Source organism: Carettochelys insculpta, chromosome 1 (assembly GCF_033958435.1).
Source record: "Carettochelys insculpta isolate YL-2023 chromosome 1, ASM3395843v1, whole genome shotgun sequence".
NCBI lineage: Eukaryota > Metazoa > Chordata > Testudines > Carettochelyidae > Carettochelys > Carettochelys insculpta.
In genome coordinates this window covers 282,758,266-282,778,190 of record NC_134137.1, presented here as the reverse complement: position 1 = coordinate 282,778,190, position 19,925 = coordinate 282,758,266, and the positions used below count along the sequence as shown (strand labels likewise).

At 44.5% G+C, this 19,925-nt stretch overlaps 1 protein-coding gene across 3 annotated transcripts in view; it reads left to right on the top strand.

Annotated features, from left to right (window-relative positions):
• MRTFA (myocardin related transcription factor A) overlaps window positions 1-19,925 on the top strand; it is a 150,759-nt gene that overhangs the window by 84,791 nt on the left and 46,043 nt on the right. For 2 of the 3 annotated variants that reach the window (XM_075009587.1, XM_075009576.1), the window contains exon 2: window positions 14,178-14,243. In XM_075009587.1, coding sequence (XP_074865688.1) covers window positions 14,237-14,243 — 7 coding nt within the window. In that variant the 5' untranslated portion in view covers window positions 14,178-14,236. Of the gene's footprint in view, window positions 1-3,234; window positions 3,407-14,177; window positions 14,244-19,925 lie in introns of all 3 variants that reach the window. The other variant, XM_075009596.1, reaches the window with a different exon arrangement.

The window sequence follows — 19,925 nt, the reverse complement described above, 5'->3', positions numbered from 1 at the left end:
AATCAAGTGAATGGACCGTGCCAGCATCCTTTCAGTCTGCCAAAAGGACAATCACCTGTAATTCTGCAAATGCTGAGCTGATAGCTCAATCTTTCCTTGGTGCTGTCAGGGTAGCCAGTGTACAGCTTCCTGAGCAAGGGCTCTCTGAGTCACTGTTGGCATTTCTATATTGCCAATAGTAATCCATTGGACAGGAAAGAAAGTCTCTCTTTGCAGCTTTCTGAACAGTCTTTTTTTCTTAGATACGAGTGAGTAATTCAGTGAAGGGGACTGTCTTGATGTCTGTGGAGCACCCAAAGAGATCCACCATTGCTTGTGCAACCATGGAACAGTAGCTCTTTCTGTTCCTGTAAACCTCTGTACACTCACTCTTAGCAAAGTGCCTGTACACTCACTCCTTGTTAAATGAGTACTTTATTTATGAGTACTTGCTTAAACGAGGGACACACATACCTCCCCTAGGTCACTCAACAAGTGAACTCCCACTCCCGCTAATGTGAGCCTTACCCCCTCCCCATGGTTCCAACCCCCAGTAGTCTGACCTCTCAACCTGCTGCAGCCAGACCTTAATGCCAGCGCCTCAGCCTGACCCCCTCCCGCCAGCCCCACAGCGCTACTGCAGCAGCCTAACCAGCCCCACAGACAGACTCCCCCTGCTGGTCCCACGGCCCCGTACTGTGGCATCCTAATCAGCCCTCCGGCCAGACACCGCCCCCCATCAGCCCAATATCATGGCAGCCTAACCAGCCCTGCAGCCAGACCCTCAGCCCCACAGCCTGAACCCCTCCCGACCCTGTCATTTCATACCTGCATTTTGATGTAGTTCTGCTAGTCACTGCTCCTTTCTTGTCTCCAGAAGTAGCACTCTACTACCCCAAGATGCTCCAGGATGAGCATCACCCACAACCGTCAATTGATTTTTCACTGAGTCCCTCAGTACACTATCCTAGAAGAAATAATTGTCCCTTCTTGTTGCTGTAGTTCTTTCATGTCTGAAAATCTAGAAGGGTTGTGGGACTGTTGTTTTGCAAAATTCGTTAGAAAAGCGTAGAGCCTGACAGGCTCCATGGGTCTGATGTTACACTGAAAAGTGCTGCATGAGTCTGTACAGTCTTAAAAAGAGAAAAAATTATAGGACCTGGGATGCCACTCTGAATGAAGAAAGTTGAGTGCTGGGAATTTCATCCCTGGCGCTGAGAGATCTCCATATGACTTCATTTTACCTCACTACACATTGTTAAAATTTCCCCAAAACTGTTGTGCCACATAGCAGCTTGTGGCCCAGTGGGTTGGTTACCTATCCATGCTGCACTGCCTTTTGCATTGACATAAATGCTGTTGGTGAGTATGTGCAGTACTGACACAAGCAGCCAGGTCTATATACATACACACGTGATATACAGTAGACCCCTGACTTACACTATTTTGACTTATGTATTACTTGCAATAATGTGAGTTGCAATCATGAGTGGGGGGGAGCCAGGAAGTTGACCAGTGCTGCTATGCTGGTCAGTTTCTTGGCTCCCAGGAATGGCAGGGAGCTGGGACCCAGGCGACAGCCTGGCTCCCGGCTTCCCTCTGTTCCCAGCTCCCCTCCATTTATGGGAGCCGGGAAACTGACCAGCATATCCCCACTCCCCCTCTGCTCCTAGCACCCCTCTGCTTGTGGGAGCGTTCCTGACTCCCAACCAGTCCCAGGAGCCAGGCTGCCTCCTGGCTCCTGGCCGGTTCCCTGCTCCAGGAACGTGACCAGTGCAGCAGCACTACGTGCAACCTATATATAAGTTGGGGATTTAGTGTACTAACTTCAGTGGCTGTATATAGAAGTAACTTGCATTCTCCGAAGTTTGTAGTGTAGACATGGCTATGGGACATATCTTCTAGCAAACTGCTACTCTTTGCTAAAAAGCTTACCTTTCGCAGGGTAGGGAATAGAAGAGAGAAAAGTCATATAAATACATTTTAATAAATAAATAAAACTTTTTTCCCTTTTAAAAAAAGCTGGCTGGTGATTTCTAACCAGGCCCTAGATTATCCATCCCATGGAAAAACCAAGTAAAGGAACTCAGGAAGGGAACTCTGAGCAGCAGCTAGTAGAATGTTTCCTCGAACATTCAAGGTTGGATGTGTGAAGGGTTTGGAATGAGACTGCAGTTTAGATCCCAGACTCTTCTGATCCCTTGGAGGCAAGGACCCTCTGCATAAAGACCCTGGTGTCTCCCTTCAAGTGGCATTGCCCAAGTGCTGCTATGCTGCCATTGCTTCTCATGGCTGTGGGTTTCCTGCATATCTTTCCTGATGGCTGTGCATGTCAGCGCTCTTTCATGTTTGTTGGATGAGCAAAGCTGTGGGAGGTGGCATAGGAGCAGCAGGAGGAGTGTCTTTCTCAACCACTTTTTTCTGGGGCTGAACATGGCAATTTTCACAGTGCTTGCAAGAAATTCACTTGATTATTTCAAGGAACCACTGGAGAGCTAAGTTCTGTTTCTTGATGGGTTCTTGCTTTGTAGCCCTGTTTCTGAACACAGGGAAGCTACTCACAAATAAACTTCTGCAATGAGAAGAGCCCATGGCATGTATATAAATGAGAGACTTGCCTCTGGTGCGAAAAGTTACTTCTAATGATTTTACAGACTAACTCAGCAAATTCTCCTCATCTCCTTAGTGTGGTTGCTAAGGCGGAGATGAGGAAACCACTTGCATTTTAACAGCAGCTGGTTTGCTTCCCCACTGAAAAAAGCGGTAGTGGAATGTACAGTGATCTCAACTAGCAAAAAGAGGTGAGCGCCTGGGTTACTGGGTCTTTGCTCAGGTTCACTACTGGTCTCTCCTTTTCAGTTTACATGTTTATGCAGAGTGAGCATGTGGACACTATTCACAAAAATAGCAACGGAAAGTTACAAATGCATGGTGTTGATAGTGTGATCAGTCTGCTTCCTGTTGTCCCCACGTGTTAATATGAATTATTGGAGGTCCCTTTTCCCGGATAGAAAATTTAGCCATGTAATCCCTGTAGTTCAGTTGTCATTTACAGTCTGTTTCACTTAAAAGCTTATCAGCTAACTGTACAATATGCTGAGGTGCATAGCCAATGTGCATTCTATATCAGCTGTCAGTGGATTAAAGTGCTGTTGTGCTCTGAAAAGTCACTTGAAAAATGATACACTGCTCCTTTTTCTCAAGGCAAATTGTTTTTTGTTTGTTTGTTTGTTTTTTCTCCTAACCAATGCTAAGGCAAACTGCACTTAGGATCTGGAGTCCTGTCTACTCAACAAGAAAAAGAAAACTGTGTTGGAAAAAAATAATTTAAAATGACTTCATCATTTGGCAGAAAGTGAACATTGAACACTGTTTTCAGAACCATTTTGCCCACAGTATTTCTACTGGCACTCATCATCTGCTAGCTGTAAGCATTTTTAAATGAGGTTTGTTTGTTTGTTTTTACAAATTAGTGTAAACAAAATATTTGGATCTGGGTGATCTCTCTGCCTCTGCTATCTCCACTATCCATAAAGATTCTGTAGGTGGTATTTACAAGATCATGCTGAATAATGAGCCAGAATCATATTCCTCTCCCTCTACTGAAGAAGTTTTGGCATTACAGGGCCAGTGGAACTTTAAATTTAGCTTTTATAAACAGATATAACATAAAGATCCTCTCAAAGCAGATGTGTGGAGTAAGAGAAACTGTTTGACTACATCTGCATTTTAAAGAATAAATTCACCCCTAGATTACCTGTGGCGGTGAAGGTGATGCTGCTACAGCAGCAGCTCTTCCCAGCAGGCCAGGGCTGCAGTCCCCATTCAGCAGCTCCTCCTGAGAGGGAAGGAGGTGGGGTGCTTGCTTGTCAGGTGGGGGTCAGGGCTCTGCAGCCTGCCCTGGGCCTCCAGCTGTTACCACCCTAAATCTCTGCCCATCCTACAGCTTTGGAAGGGATAAACCTCAGCCTGCTGTTCCCCCTGTTCTCCAGGGGTCTTTGCTTGGGTTAGTGTCCACCCTCTGCTGCAGCCTGCTGGGGTCAGGGCAGCACTCTGCAGGTCTCCAGTTGCACTCCCCTATGCTAGTCTAGGGGGATGGCACTTTGGGGGCTACTGCCAACAGCCCCCTTCATCATGCAGCCTGTTTGGTGGGTTGCTCCAGGGGCTGGCCAGGCTTCAGGGACTGCCCCCCACCTTCAGTGCCCTCTGCAGCCTATAGGCTGTTATGGGAGAGGAATCAATCTGGAGGCTGCCGTTCTCTCCTACAAACCCTCCCTCCATGGTCTGTAAGCTGTTGAAGTGAGGGCAAGGCTCTGGGGGCTGCCCCCAGCCTCCAGTGTTCCCCATTTGGCTGCAGGCTATGGGCAGTGGGAGGCTCTTGGAGCTGCTCCAGCCTCCAGTGGGTTCTCCCTCCCCCTAGCCTGTAGGCTGTCTGGGGGGCTGCCGCCTTCTAGTTGCCTCTTACCTGTGGCCTGCAGTCAGTCTGGGTGGTGAGCCAGGCTCTGTGAGGCATCCTGACCCTCCAACAGTGCTTCCCTGGCCTGCAGGCATCTGTGGAGGAGCCAAGGCTGCCCCCTGTGGCATACAGGCTGTCTGGGAAGTGGTAGCCAAGCACCGGTGGTCTGTGCCCCTCCAGCAGTCTCCCACAGTGTGCACGCTGTCAGGGGGGCAGGCTTCAGTAGGATACCACCTCCAGCTGCCCCCACAGGTTGTCTGAGGAGGCAGGGTCTGGAGGCTGCCCTCCCTCCTGCAGCAGTCTGCAGGTTTTCTGGGTAGCACCAAGTTCTGTGGGCTGCCCCTGGTCTCCAGCACGCCCTCCTGTGGCTTGTAAGCTGTCGGGATGGGCCAGGCAGCAGAGGGCTGCCCGTTCTCCAGCTGCCCCACACGGCTTCCAAGTTGTCTGGGGAAGGGTAGGCTCCAGGTGCTTCCCCTCCTTTCCAGCAGCTCTCCCACAGGCTTTCTGGGTGGGATGAGGTTCTTGACAGCTGCCCTTGGCCTTCAGCACACTTCCTTGTGGCCTGCAGGTTGTCTGGGGGAATACCACCCTCCAGCAGTTCCCTCTGTGGCTTGTTAGGGTCTCCACCAGGGGTGATGTGGGGGGCAGTCTCTGGGTTTGGGGAAGGATTTCTGCTTTCCTCATCTTTGTGGCAAGCAAGATGGTAGTGCCCCAGTCCTGCTGGCCTCTCTTGGTGCTGGAGCTGCTCCCAGTGGCCACTTTCAGTATCACATCCTTCTGGTTTGTGCCCCTCCCTTTACGTGTTCTGGGAAATCGTGGGATTTGAGGCATTTCCTACTTTTCAGGCACAACCAAACCCTGACCTTTGATTTAAGTTAGGTTAAGAGGAAGCTACATACCAAATGTTGTGGTCATAGTCCTTATGGTTTGAGGTATTCTTGAGCAAATATAACACTGACAGATAGGCTCTAAAACATAGAGAGAGATGTGACTGATCACTTACTCTCTCTCTTTATAATAAGCCTTTAGTTTTTGACACTAGAGGATGGGCTGGCAACATGGTATGTAGGGTAAGAAATACAGTGAACTATATATAGTGAACTAGTAATGCAGCTGGCCCTTTGGGGTCAAGGGAACATTTTGTATATGTGAGCCGAATTTTACAATTGCTTCTCACTCTAGTGGACCTAGGTGCTGATCAGGAACTGGAGATTAGAATGCGATAAAGAGAGGGTGTGGTTTCTTTTTGGTTTTTTGATAACCAGTGTGTGGGACCAGAAATACAGTTTGTGACTGGTTGAGAAGATTAATTTCAGTGTTACAAGTCATCTCCTCTTCAACAGCAACAACCTGTTTGAGTGAGAGAACAGTTGAGTCTTCATGCCCTCAGGGACTCTCATGCCACTCTCCACTGTTTGGGGATATACCACTTACATCTGTTGGGAAGTACTCTAAGCTGCTTCCCCATAGGAACTCTCCAGGGCCCTATCATCAGAAGGGCTGTAAGATCACTAAGAGCCAGTGGCTCTAGGGTAGCAGACGCACCACACTACTGCTGTCTTCTTTCATACTCTGTAGCAAGAAGGCTGCAGAAAGAAGGCATTTTGAAGGGGTGTTCAAGGGGTGCTCTCCCTTTTGCAGCCTGCCCTGACCACAGTATTTCCTGTAAGGCCTGTCCCAGGCACCCCTGCTCACATCCACTAGGACTGTTTGAAATACCCATCAACTGCCTCTGTCCTAGTGCCAGTAAGGGCTAATTTAAAAATACGGATTGTACCTGCCTGGCCCCGAATGAGGAGTTTGCTGGACCAAGGGAGGTCCAACCTGACCCCCTTGCTCTGTTCCCATCCACAACAGCCACTGTCCCCCTTCCCCAGTCACTGGTCCCCCTGCCCAGCTCTGCTCCTGGCTTTAGCTGCCAGCCCACCAGTCCTGGCTGCTGGACCTCTGAGACCAGATCCATTTCCTGCCCTTGCTGTACTCACAGTTGTCACCCCACTTGTGCTGCCCACCCTGCTACTGTGAGCCCTGGTCAGGCTGCTGGGCCTACTACCACTGGCCCCATTTAGGTTGCATACCCTGCCTGGGCTCCTGTCCAGCCAGCTCTATTGCTGCTGGTCCCAGAAGGGCTCCTGCCCCAGACTCTCTTGTTGCCTGACTCCTGGCTACTGGGGCTCTCTGGTCCAGGAACATTTGTGGTCCTGTCAGACTATAGATGTTGCAGAGCGAGTGTCCTGGTTTTTAGAGGTTCAACTTGTACTTTTTTCACTAACCTGAACTCTCTAGTAGTTCTGACAATCACAGAGTGAAACGGGGTACACCAGTGTAGGACCGCTCCTTTGGACAAAGACTCCAAGGGTGTGTCTACACTTGCATTCCTCTTTCGAAAGATGTATGCAAATGAGGCATAAATTTGTGTATTCAGAACCTCATTTGCATATTCTAATTTTGAAAGAATCTCTTTCGAAAGAAGTAAGCCAGTGTAGATGCTGCTCTTTCGAAAGTAAACCCATCTTCGAAAGAATCCTTCTTCCCATTAAATAAAGGGAAGAAGGATTCTTTCAAAGATGGGGTTTACTTTTGAAAGAGCAGTGTCTATGCTGGCTTTCTTCTTTCGAAAGAAGCTCTTTTGAAATTGGAATATGCAAATGAGGTACTAAATATGCAAATTTATGCATTTGCATTTTCGATTTACCTCATTTGCATACCTCTTTTGAAAGAGGAATGCAAGTGTAGACACACCCCAAGAGTCTGAATCTCTTTAGTATAAAGAACTTTTCATTAACCATCCTTCCAGGCATTAATGTCCAAATAGCCATTAAGACTAACAAAATGATTTATTCAGTGATGAGCTTTTGTGGGACAGATCCACTCCTTCAGATCGTGGGTCTGTCCCACAAAAGCTTACCCCCCAACAAACCACCTTGTTAGTCCCCAAAGTGCCACATGACTGCTGGTCCATTTTGTTAGAATACAGACCAACACAGCTACTGCTCTGTTCCTAATCAGTAGACTAAAAGCCCCATGTTCCCCTATCACTGCACCTTAGTCCACACCTAGAAGAAAGTCTCTAAGTCTGGTAAAATTCTGCGGTAGATTTCTCATTGCCCATTCAATTCTTTGTTCTCTCCAAAGAGATTGCCAATGAAGTGGTGGTTTTGATTAGAGCTGAGCTAATAATCGATGCTTTGGTTGCTTGAAAGAACCATCAAATCCAAAAAGAAATTGGTTAGTATTGAACTATTCTAACAAATTGGACCAGCAGTCATGTGGCACTTTGGGGACTAACAAGGTGATTTTTTTGAGTGGTAAGCTTTCATGGGACAGACCCACAATCTGAAGAAGTGGGTCTGTCCCACGACAGCTCATCACCGAATAAATCATTTTGTTAGTCTTTAAAGTGCTACATTTCTGATGCTTTGTTTTGTTGGAGTACAGACTAACACAGTTACCTCTCTGTTACTTTTCAGGTAGACATTATTAGTTAAAATAACTTGTCAGAGTTTGCTACCAAGTTCACAGCCATACAAAACTGTGAAATCTGGGGTCCTCCTGTGCACTCTGGCCTTTGTGTGTTTTCACCCTATACTGGATACATGGCATGGAGGAGTAGAGCTGGCATTTCTCAGATTGGTAGTCCTGGTGCAAAACAGAATTGCAGGGGGATCACAAGTTGTTGCCACCTTTATTCTGCACTGCTTTCAGGAGTTGTAATGTAGGACAAGTGCCCAGCTCTGAAGGCAGCATCCTGCTAGTAGCAGCAGAGAAGTAAGAATGGGAATACTATATGCATGTCACCCTTATTTCTGTGCCACTGCTTTCAACATTGGGCACCTGGAGAGTGGCAGCTGCTGTCTAAGGTCCTAGCTCTTCAGGAAGCAGAGCAAAAATAAAGGTAAAAATATTTCATGCTATCCTTATTTCCATGTGCTGCTAGTAGTCATTCTGTCTTCTCAGCTGTACTGGGCAAATAGATGTCAGGGATGGTGCTTGGTCCTGCCAAGAGGGCCCGGGACTGGGCTAGATGACCTCCCAAGGTCCCTTCCAGTTCTAGGAGATGTGTACCTCCAATTATTTAAAAAAAAAAAAAAAAAAGGCCCTCACACAGCTCCTTTTCAGGTCAGGACCCCTACAATGACAGCACTGTGAAATTTCAGATTTCATTTTAAAAATCCTTTGACTGTGGAATGGACCAAAATGGGCTGTGAATTTGATAGGGCCCTACTAATAAACTCCTACGGGCCTCAATTTCAGGTCATCCTGGATGACGGGAAACTACGTGCTAGGTTGCCCCTTTAGGCATTGATTGATGCGGTAGGCATTGTTTCACGCTCTGTAGCAACATTGGTGGCTAGGAGGCTGGATTCATGGTTACAGTCCTCAGGGGTCCACATAAGGTCTAAGCAATAGTAGGTCATCTCCTTTTCAACAGTAACAACCTACTGAGTGAGAGAAAAGTTGTCTTCATGCCCTCAAGGACTCTCATGCCACTCTTTGCTCTTTGGGGATATACCGCTTACATCTGTTGGGAAGTACTCAAAGCTGCTTCCTCATAGGAACTCTCCAGGGCCCTATCATCAGAAGGGCTGTAAGATCACTAAGAGCCAGAGGCTCTAGTGTAGGAAACACGCCACATCACTGCTGTCTTCTTTCAGACTCTATAGCAAGAAGTTATGTAGCAAGAAGGCATTTTGAAGGGGTGTTCAGGAGCCATCAACCTGTCCCTGCACAGTTTCCCCCTTCTGCCTTTTGTGGCTGCCTGGCTTATTTCCTGATGAGATAATTCATCAAGCAAATTGATCTTAAACATCATCTAGAATTCCTTTTATTCCCCTTCCCATCCCTTTCAGGGATCCTCCTTGCAAAAAGATTATCAATCAGAAGGTAGGCTTACTAATCTACTGAGGGACAGTAGACCTTACCCCTAACATGAAGGCCAGGGTATTTAGTCTATATATTTCCTATCCCCAAAAAGAAGATGAAGCTATAAATTCATTCGAAACCTCTTGACAGCTAAATGTCTCTATTCAGCGTGACTACCTTGACTTCAATAGACAGCATGGATGAGATATGGTCCTATGAAAGATATTCTTTTACTGGTGAAAAGTAAGAGCTTCAGAACATCACAGAAATCTTTTCCAGGTCTGGAACATATATTTTCATGGAGATATTCAGACAGCATACAGGATATTTGCCTGTTTTCCAATGGCCTGGGGGGGTGGTGCCTGCAAGTGCACTGTCATGGAGCCACCTGTGCCCCTACCGAGGAACTGCACCAGATAAGTGCCCTAATCCCGTGCCCCCTACCACACTTCCTGCCCAGAACCTGCATGCCCTCAGTGTTCTCTGTAAGCTGAGTACTTGGGTGGCTGTCCGGGAAAGATTCAGATGATGCCCAGCTGATTAGCAGAGTACCTACAGTTGGCAGCAAATATTCCTACTGGTGATGCACTTCTCTATATGCTGTGGTGCACATAACAAAATTTATTCCACCCATGGATGGAAAAAACTAGAGGGATCCATGACCCGTACCCTGCTCCTGAATCCCATCCTGCACCTACCTCCTGTCAAGACACCCCCAGTCTGCTTCCCAGCAGCCCTGTCCTGCACAGTGAACCCCTCGTTTTTGGCCCCATCCCTAGGGGGATCCTACAAAAATCTATTAGCCCCATGACCCCAGAAGACTTAATTGGGCTCTGGGAAGAAGCCCTGAGCCTTGCCTTCCTCACCCCTTAACCCTGGTGTCCTGAATTATGTGGTTAAGGTGAGGGATTAGTTCCTATTATCTTTGATTTTAAATTAATGCTGAAAATGTGGGCAAGTGGGGAAAATGCTATTTTCTATATATGAAAGAAAACAGAGTGAATTAGTCTATGACAGTCAATTGTTTTTATAAAATTCTTTTTTTTGGCAGAGCTTGGTGAATTACGGCTTTTAATTGACTTTAGGGACACCTGTTACCCTATACATAGGAGTCACACATTTGCATACATGAACAGGTGATCTCCTAAATACATGGAATTCAATAACATATGGAATCCAGAGTACTTACAGAAAACAAAGCAGTGAGGGGGATGGCAGAAGAAACAGCTGCTCCCCCAACTGTGGAATAGCCCTTTAAAAAGTACATTCTATGCTGGCATTGTTTTACCCTTTAAATATTTTGTGTGCTTGTGAAATAACTTAACTCTGGACAGCATACTGTTGTTGGGATATTCTGCATTAACTAGAACATGGGGATGGGAAAAAGATTGACTGGGTGTGACCAATACAGAGATGCCCACAGACACTCTTTAAAAAGAGCTAATTTCCCCAAAATAAAGAAAATTTTAAGTTAAATCGATTTGGGAGGAAAAACTTAGATCAGTGTGAATGAAAATTTAGTTCTCTTTAAGAGATTATTTGATGGACAAAAAGTCCCAACTCCATGCTCATGGAAGAGGATGACTTTGACTAAAAGCTCATCCAGGCTCAACAGCCAAAAAAAAAAGGAGGGGGCGCAATTTCAGATTAAAAATCAATGTGTAACAATAGATAAAAGGCAAAATAGATAGCAGTGGATGTAAATTGAAAGCAAGGAAGTGTAGAAAATTGATAGGGAAAGCTTAAGATATCTGGGGAAAATTCCTGGCTGCTAGAGCTAAGAACAAATGAGGACGTTTTTTAGAATGTTAGTTACAACAAAAATTGTGTAGGTTCATTATTTGGTGGAGATAATGCAGAAAAGACTGAGATGTAGATTTCTGTTGCAGGATTGTGTACTCTCACGTAAGGGTGACGAAGAACTTAACCTTCCTGTTTAATATCTAAGCAGGGTGTTAAATAATATTTACTAGAAGTACATAGTTTAGTATCAGCAGGCCCTTATACCTAAGAGGCCTAAAAGAGTAGACTGAGGAGATCTGTCTCACTGGTGATGTTAAAGGTAGGAGTACTGGGAATATTCCAGGAGATTGGAATAGGTTTATTGTTCCTATATTCAACAAGAGCAAGTGGGATGATCCAGATAACTATAGACTGGTTAACCTGGCATCGTTCCTGGGCAACATAATGAAAAAGCTGATACAGTAATATCTCCTTTTACGTGGAGGTTGTGTCCTGGGCCACCTCGGTGTAAATCAAATTTCACGTAAATGGGGCGGGGGCGGGGGTAGGGAGATCTCTGGAATTCCTCTGACTGGGGGAGCGGGCAGCTGGAGCCTCTGCAGAGCTCTGCTGTTCCCCAGCTTCCCCTAGCTGGGATGATTGTTCGTTTTTTGTTTTTTTGTTTAAATGGAAGTATACAGGGTTAAAGTGTATAGTATATCAGGTTATCATTAAAGCACGTTAACTGTCTCTCAGATAGATGTTAGTACGGAATAACCATTAAATTGGGGTCATTCTAGTGGAGTTCTGTAGGAGTAGAAACTGAGCTCCATGCTGGTCACCTTTTCTTCAGTATTCTGAATGTAAGTATAACATCACTGCTGGTCTAAAAAAATTGAGGAGGACACCAAAATTGGTAGAGCGTAAATCTTGATAGGGCAGTCCTACAGAGTGATCACTTGTTAAGGTGGGCCCATTCAAAACGAATGTGCTTTAATGCAGTTGAGTGTAAAGAGGATAATATCCTGAAAAGCAGTTAGAGATCATAGTGGACTAGCATCTCAAAATGAGTTTCCACTGTAATGCTGTGGCTAAAAGGATTATTGCAATCATTGAGTATATTAATGAGAACAGTGAGTAGGAATAGGGAGATGATTTTTACATCTGCATATGTTGTTGGTGAGACAGTACTGGAATATATTATACACAGGAGGTTGAAAGATTGGAGGACACTCAAAGAGCTACAAAATGATTAATGGGCTAGAGAAAATGCCTTTCACTAAGAAACTTAGAGCTCAATCTGTTTAGCTTATCAAAAATTGAAAGGTTAATTGATTTGTGTATAAATAACTACATTGGGAGTAAATACTGGCTATTAAATGGCTCTAAAAACTAGTGAATAAAGGAGTAACGAGAACTAATGGCTGGAAGCTGAAGCCACACAAATTGAAATAGAGGCAAAGTGCAGCATTTATTAGGGTAATGAAGCTGCTGGATTCGTCATATTGAAGTCTTCAGATCAAGATTGGATGGTTTTCTGGCAGATGAGCTTTAACCAAACACAAGTCATTGTGCTCAGTAGTGGGATAACCAGGTGAAATTCTGTGACCTATGATATATAGAAAGATTACATGGTTTAATGGCCCCATCTGACCTTAAAATCTATGGCCAGGTCTACACTGGCCGTGGAAGATTGAACTCTTAGGGCTGATCTTCTGGGGTGCCGTTTTGCACAGGAGCGAAACGGCGCGTTCTGGGGTTAATGTCAACCTCGGAACTCCTTGTGAGCTGCAAGGACTAAGGAATGTCTACAGGAGGAGTGCTCCTGTCAACATTCTGCAGTGAGGACAGGGACCAAAGTCGATGGCTGCAAAATCGATTGTAGGTATGCAGTTGGCATACCTAAAATTGCATAGCAGCCATCTACATTCCCGGTAAGTGTAGATGTAGCCGAATATCCTTGCCTTGAAGAGTGCACAGGTTAAATTCAGATAGATGGAGAAAAAAGGGGCAAATGGAAGAGGAAGGACAAGATTGTGCCTGTAAGGCCGGTGCATATCCTAGTGGTTCCATTGTACGTGTTTTGGGGTTTTCCTATTGTCTTCTGACAGACAATGCTAAACAAGTCCGTTCATTTGTCTTCCAATTTCTCTGGGTCCAGACGAAAGGCTAAGGCATTAAGTATTTGATTCTCCCTATTGACTACTGTGAACAAGTGCAAAAGCTCTTTTCTTAAATGGGAGGAGCTTATTTACTGTGGGGGTGTAGATAATACATGTATCTTGACAAAGGCATGAATTTGAAGACAGAATGCAACCCAATGCTTATTAGTATTAGCTCTGATTTCCAACAGCTACATTATTGCGGGATCTTTACTTTGGTGTTTGGTGAACACCCCCACGATTCCTCTCCTGCATGAATAGTTTTGATGGATGCACCATACCTGCATGGTGCAATTGTAATAAGTATGTTGAAGGTTTGCGTTTGAAACAGAAGCATTTTTATTTATATTATGCATTTTAATGTGTCACCAAAAAATAGAACAACATCCCAGTAATGGACAAAGCGTTTCTTTGAATCTGGGGTAGGAACATCTGAGATGTTCCTGAGTTGTTACCTTGAGGATGTGTTATGAGGATGCTACAGAATTTGTGGGTGGAAAGGAGGATCAATCATATCTTGCACTTTAAATAAATTTTAGTAACCAAGGTATTATATAAAATAACAGGCACATGGCTAATTACAATCTTAGGAGCTGGATGGGATTTTAGCATTGGACACATCTTATTGGAGCACAGTCAGTCCATACTTTTGTTTGCTTTTAAATGTTCATAGTTTGAAGAGAGAACTTTGTGCTCTACAGCTTCTTGAGAAACAGGCCTGGCTTTTGTGCTTTGCGGATTTTTATCATCCTGCCAAGACCCTTTGCAACTTCCTCTCCTCGTCACCCACAGCAAATACGGAAACCTTGCTACTTAAGGCCACTTCTGCAATTGCAGGAGTGCAGATGAGTGAGGTGGGAGGAGTGGGCTTTCTCTTCCGCTCCTCCCTTATTTTGGAGATAGAGGAAGAAAATACAATGCGTTTTAAAATGTGCCCCTTGTGGAGTCTCCAACTGACCTGTTTCATGCTCTTCGCTCTCTTTGCTGTCCTGCAGTGCTACAGTTGAAGCTCCAGCAGCGAAGGACACGGGAGGAACTCGTGAGCCAGGGGATCATGCCGCGTAAGTACCACTTATATTTTTCTTTTCTCTATGCATTTGTCACTTACTCGTGAATGAAGAGAGAGGTTTTCTGTATGGTCTGAAACACCTGACCCTTTGTTTCTGCATAAAAAATGCTAAATGTGAAAGCCCCATCCCATTTCACTAGACTGCCTTACAGGTCTTTCTGTAATACTGAGAAAGCAGTGTTGGCAACAAGTTTCTTCCAGTATACTCAAAATATAGTGGCTGTATTGCTTGCTATGAAAGCCTTTTGGAGAGTGTGTCTCATATTAGAAGTGCCTTACATATTCAGCACATGCTAGTAATCACTTTTCGAAGGCTTCCTGCCTTAGAGCTTCCATTCTACTCTGTCAGCTCCCCATAACTCTTGCATGGCTGTTGTGAGTTAGTCTGTCCACATGTGCAGGTGCAAGATTTCAAGGCAGTGGGTCAGTTCTGCTTTTACCTGGAACAGATTATTTGAAATGTCTAGTAGGAATCTGTGGGAATTTCAGTTTCCTTAGCAGGGAGCGATCTGCAGACACTGTAACATGGTAGTGTTAATGGGTGGGCTAAGTATACTGCAACTCTGTGCAGGACTAAATTAGGTTTAGAGAACATAAGATTGGCAATACAGGGTCAGACCAGTGGTCCATGTAGCCCAGTAGCCTGTCCTCTGACTGTAGCCAATGTCATGTGCTTCAGAGGGAATGAAGAGAACACTATCCAGTGATCTCTTCCCTGTCACTCGTTCTCAGCTTTTGGCAAACAGTAATCAGGGAGGGGCACCATCTCTGCCCATCCTGGCTGATAGCCATTGGTGGACCTGTTTTCCATGAACTTATTTTTTTAGTTTGTAAACCATTTTATAGTTTTCTCTTTCACAACATCCTTTGTGAGAGTTGCATGGTCTGACTGTGCATTACATAAAGAAATATTTCCTTTTTCTTGCTTTGAACCTGCTATTAATTTTATTGGGTGCCCCTTAATTTTTCAGTTATGAGGAGGAGTAAATATTTATTTACTTTGTCAACACCAGTCATGGAGAACAGCTTTTTTAATGTACAAAGAGATACCTGCTTGAAAAGGGGCTGAATAAGTTGGTTAAAACCTCTGAAGTGGGTGATAATTTCCATGTGCATAAGCAGCAAGTAAATGAGGGAGCACTGAAGGGTATGTGTAAGTTATTTTCAGGGTTCTTTGCATTTTCCCTGAAAGCCTTGGGAACAGCGCAACTCTGTTTCCTTCTCGAAGAAACCTCCTTGAGTACACAGACCTGTTTAGTATCAGCTAAAACTAAATGGGGCTACCCTATCTCTTTGCTCTGAGGAGGGTAAGGAAGAGGATTTCCTGGGGTGTACACTGAAATGATAGTGCTTCCCTTTGTAAAATCATAAAGGTGTTTGTCAACTCTGACTTTGTGTAATGAAGGCCTGTCAACATCAGTCTGTCAGCTGGAGAACTTCAAAGTAAGGCAGTGTTCTGCTTCTGGGGCTTAAAAGACCCCCTCTTTAAAATGCCATCACTAAATTTAAAAAAGATTCAGTTGATTTGACGGATTTCACTCTTAAATTGGATATATTTAAGAATATGTTGATTCAATATCTAATAGGGATGATACAGATAGTGATTGGTCCTTCCGTGAAGGCAGGGGACTGGACTTGACGACCTCTTGAGGTCCCTTGCAGTTCTAGTATTCTATGATTCTTTTGGATACTAGTGACTCATGCCTACCTGTGATTACTCTTATCCAGGAGGAACATACAAATAATTCTGCAGAGTACATTGGTTGCCTTTGGAAAGGAACAGTTTGCTCCAGTAGTCAGATGTTTTCAACAGGAAAAAATATCTTTCCCAGAAGAAAACATTACCATACTCCATACAGGGCCTTCACCTCCCCAGTTCAGTTTACACACAGGAATGATATCTGATGTTATCAGTATTCTCAGTATATTTCTTAGGTTCTAAGCACATATCTATTAGATTGTTTGCCCCATGGAACTGCATCTTTTCTTGTATGTATTTGAGAAAACAGTAAATCTGTGTTTTTCACAAGTGACAAATGATTTGAGGTGCTTCAATTTTTGGGTGCTTAATCTGAGACTCTCCCAAAGGGAATTGATTTTCAAAGTGTTGAGCATCCGTCCTTTGCAAATCAGGACTCCTTCAAGGTATCTCAAAAGTTGGGCTCCCAAAATCTGAAGACTCACAAATTACTAGTCACTTTTGAAAATGTAGACTTAATGCTGTCTTGAAACTTCAGACAAGAAGAGATACAGCCCCAGGGGGCAAACAATCTAACAGGTATGTGCTTTGAATCTGAGAAATATACTGAAAGTATTGATAGCATTGTCAGACTGAGCATCAATCATATCTGTAGTCACTTTTGGAAATCCTTCACCATGTTTTCTAAATGGTAAAGGAAGTGAATTTTGCAGAAACTTGTCTTTGCAGCACCTGTACTTGACAACTTTTCTAATAAACTAAAGGAAACCTCTCTTAGAGAGGCCCCATGTTCAGATACTGCCAGGATGCCCAAAGGCCCAGTCTGTACTGGAGAGAAACCATCATAGCAGAACTGTTCTTAAACATGATTTAAAACCAGTTTCTTTCTAAAAAGATAACCAGAATGGTTTGTTGGGTTGCATGCTAATGAGAAGCTAAGCTATTCAAAACAAAACCTCTTTTTAGCTGTGGAAATGGAACATTCTACTTAGCCATCCTCTGCTCTGTATGCAGGTCACACTCAGGACAGCTTTGAGTATCTAGTTTTGAGGTCTGTAGCACAGACCTCTGTCTTAACATTGGGAATGTCCAGGTTCTCTGTCTCTCCTCACAGCCCTTCCTCATGTACCTTGCTTGTGAAAATGCTCAGGTACTTAGTTGCATTTCCTATCCTTTGATGTTGCTGAGGCTGTATTCTCTTATCACATGCCTCCCATCTAAAGCCTTTAACTAGGCACCAGATACCTTAGATTGTGCTGTTCAGTCACAGAAACCAGAAGGAGGCTTGAAGCTGGATTAGGCGATCTGGTGTCCTCTCACTTACTGAAACTCAGGTTTGCTTCTAGCGCCCATTTGCCATCTGGAGGGCCTGGGCAGTGCATAAAAGAAATGTGGTAACTGAAATGTTTGCCAGTTCCTGGTTCCTCCAGCTGAACAGTGATGTGAATAGGATAAGTCATTTATGGAGGGCATAGAAGCAGCTGTGTAGTGCCTGTAGTGCAGGCTCATCTTCCTGTATCCTTCATTCCATTGACTGAAACAAGAGTCTTAAATCTAAGACCATTTGACTAAAAGCCTCGACTCTGCAGGGAGCTCCAGACATGGATTACATATGCCACATTCCTTATTTCTTCTGTCTAAAGACTGCTTAGGCTCCTTGCATTGGAGGAGGTCAAAGTGATGGTATTCAAAAGTGCCAGCATGTTTCATATTACACTGGGGAAAGGGATGTGCCTTTGTGGAGTGGTGTTCTCAGAAGAACAGAAATGGGAGTATCTTGTTCTCAACTGGAATTTTGTTTGGGGGTGGGGGAGAGTAAAGTGGCATATTTTAACATTTGTAATCAAGTACACTTAAGGTCATTTAAATGTCTACCCTCTCAAGGCTGCTTACCTCCTGTTGGAGGGATGTGTTTTATTGTGTGATGTAAATGTCTCTCAGAGCTAAAGCTTCTAGGTACCTGAACAGAGGCTTTAAAGTAAGTGAGTGGTGTGCCTGAATTAATTCTGTTGGCACCAGCTGTCAAATTCCTTCTGGTTTGTTTTTTCCCTTTTGTTTTTACTTAGTTACCAACGATGAAAGTTCAGAATTGGAGATCAAAGTCTTTTATTACTCCCAGAGCATGTACAGCAGGGGGAATGATCAGTGCCTTGAGCCTGTAGCCAGTTTACTTGTGCCTTAACCAAGATGGATCCCCCCTAGCAGGAAGGGGAGTTCAGTGCTTATGATCTGTTCAGTTCTAGGCCTTGCTCTAGTTCAGGGGTGGCCAACACATGGCCCATGGGCCAGGATCTAGCTCATGAAACTGGCAGCAGCGCTGTTTTGATAGCTGGCTGTGGGTCACAGGGTTGCTAGTGTTGGGTACCAGAGCCACATGTGATTCTTTAAGGAGCCGTTTGCACCTCTGGATGCTGCCACCACTGACTCCTCTTGCGTCTCCCTGCCCTACCTTTCTGAAATAATGGAATTCAATTTAAACCAATTAAATTGAATTCTGTTGTTTCAGAGTGGCAGGGCAGGGAGCTGCCCATGCTGCAGGTGGAGGGGAAGGGAGTAGGAGAGCTGTGGGGGAGCCATGCAGCCACACTGAGGAGGCAGCAGCAGTGGCAACAGAGCAGTGGGGGGCAGGAGTGGCAGCATGCTGAGTTAGTGTCTCAGGTAGGTTAATCTTAGGTATGGGGCTGAGAGGAGTGAAGCCTGGGGGCGGGTTTTGGGCTGAGAGGTGTTAAGGTTGGTGGGGGGGGTAGTGGTTTGGGGATGATAGGGATTAAGCCTGTGGCAGGGTGAGCAGCTTGGGGCTAAAAGGGATTAAGACAGGGGGTGAGGGGGACAGATTTGGGGCTGGGGGGGATTAAACCTGGGGGGGGAGGGGCAGGTTGGGGATAGGGGCTATTTTGTGTTCTGCCGCTAGAACATGTGAAACATTGCAATGTGTCCCCTGATGAGAAAAGGTTGGCCACCCCTGCTGTAGTTAGTCCCAGAGTCAAGTTTTTGGATACTTGCCTTTTTTTTTTAAACAAACAAAAAAACAAACCTATTGTATAAACTGTGTAAATCAGCCTTTCTCTTTGACATGTTAATTAAACACAAAAAATAGCTCCCCATTCAGTCTTTTTCTAATCTGGTGTACTGTAAAAGGAACAAAGATGTTGCCAATGGTCAGTTCTGAAGTTCAGAGCTGTATTCTCAGTGTAGATTACTCATTTTTCATGGTATTGGAATATTAAACACCTGATAAGGTAAATGTTTGTCTCCTTCTATCCTGAAATTACTATAGCTGCTTCTAGGTCAGAATGCAACATTTATCTGTTAACAAAACAAAAAAAAATGCTTTTTGGCCCAAGACATCTCCACCAACAGTGTGTTTCACAAGATGTGCTGTGGGATTTCTTAATTACTAAAAGTGTCAAGTCTTTGGTTTTTCATACTGTACCAGGATCCCAGGGGAGCCAATCAAGGTCATTCAGTTAATGTGAACTGCAAAGAATGGGGCATGCAATTCTCAGAGCTGGTGGATATTCCAATACATAGGTTTACTAATCCATCCCAAACCCACTCTGATACATTCCTGGGTACCCAGAAGCCAACAACACTGTTCCCTTGAAGCAGCCTAGCCTTAGACTTCCACCTGAAGACCCAAGTCAAATATGATGAGGATCACTTGAAATCTTATTTATTATATAAGGAAGTTCTACCAATTGCAAAGGATTGAGCACATTACCTCCTAGGTTAATGAATATTTCAGTTCTTACCCAAATATACCCATACAGCCAATTCCATTAACTAAAAATTTTTATAAAAAGAGTGTGTATTTGTTAAAAAATCAATATGTATAGAGACACGAGTGCAGTTTTTCAGATTCAGATTTGTAGTAGAAATGGTGAGCTTTGTAGCTGCAAAGAATTCTTTCGGGAATAGTCTATAGGTTATAGTCCAGTGTTTTGTATTTAGGGAATTGCAGTTTAGCACTGGGAT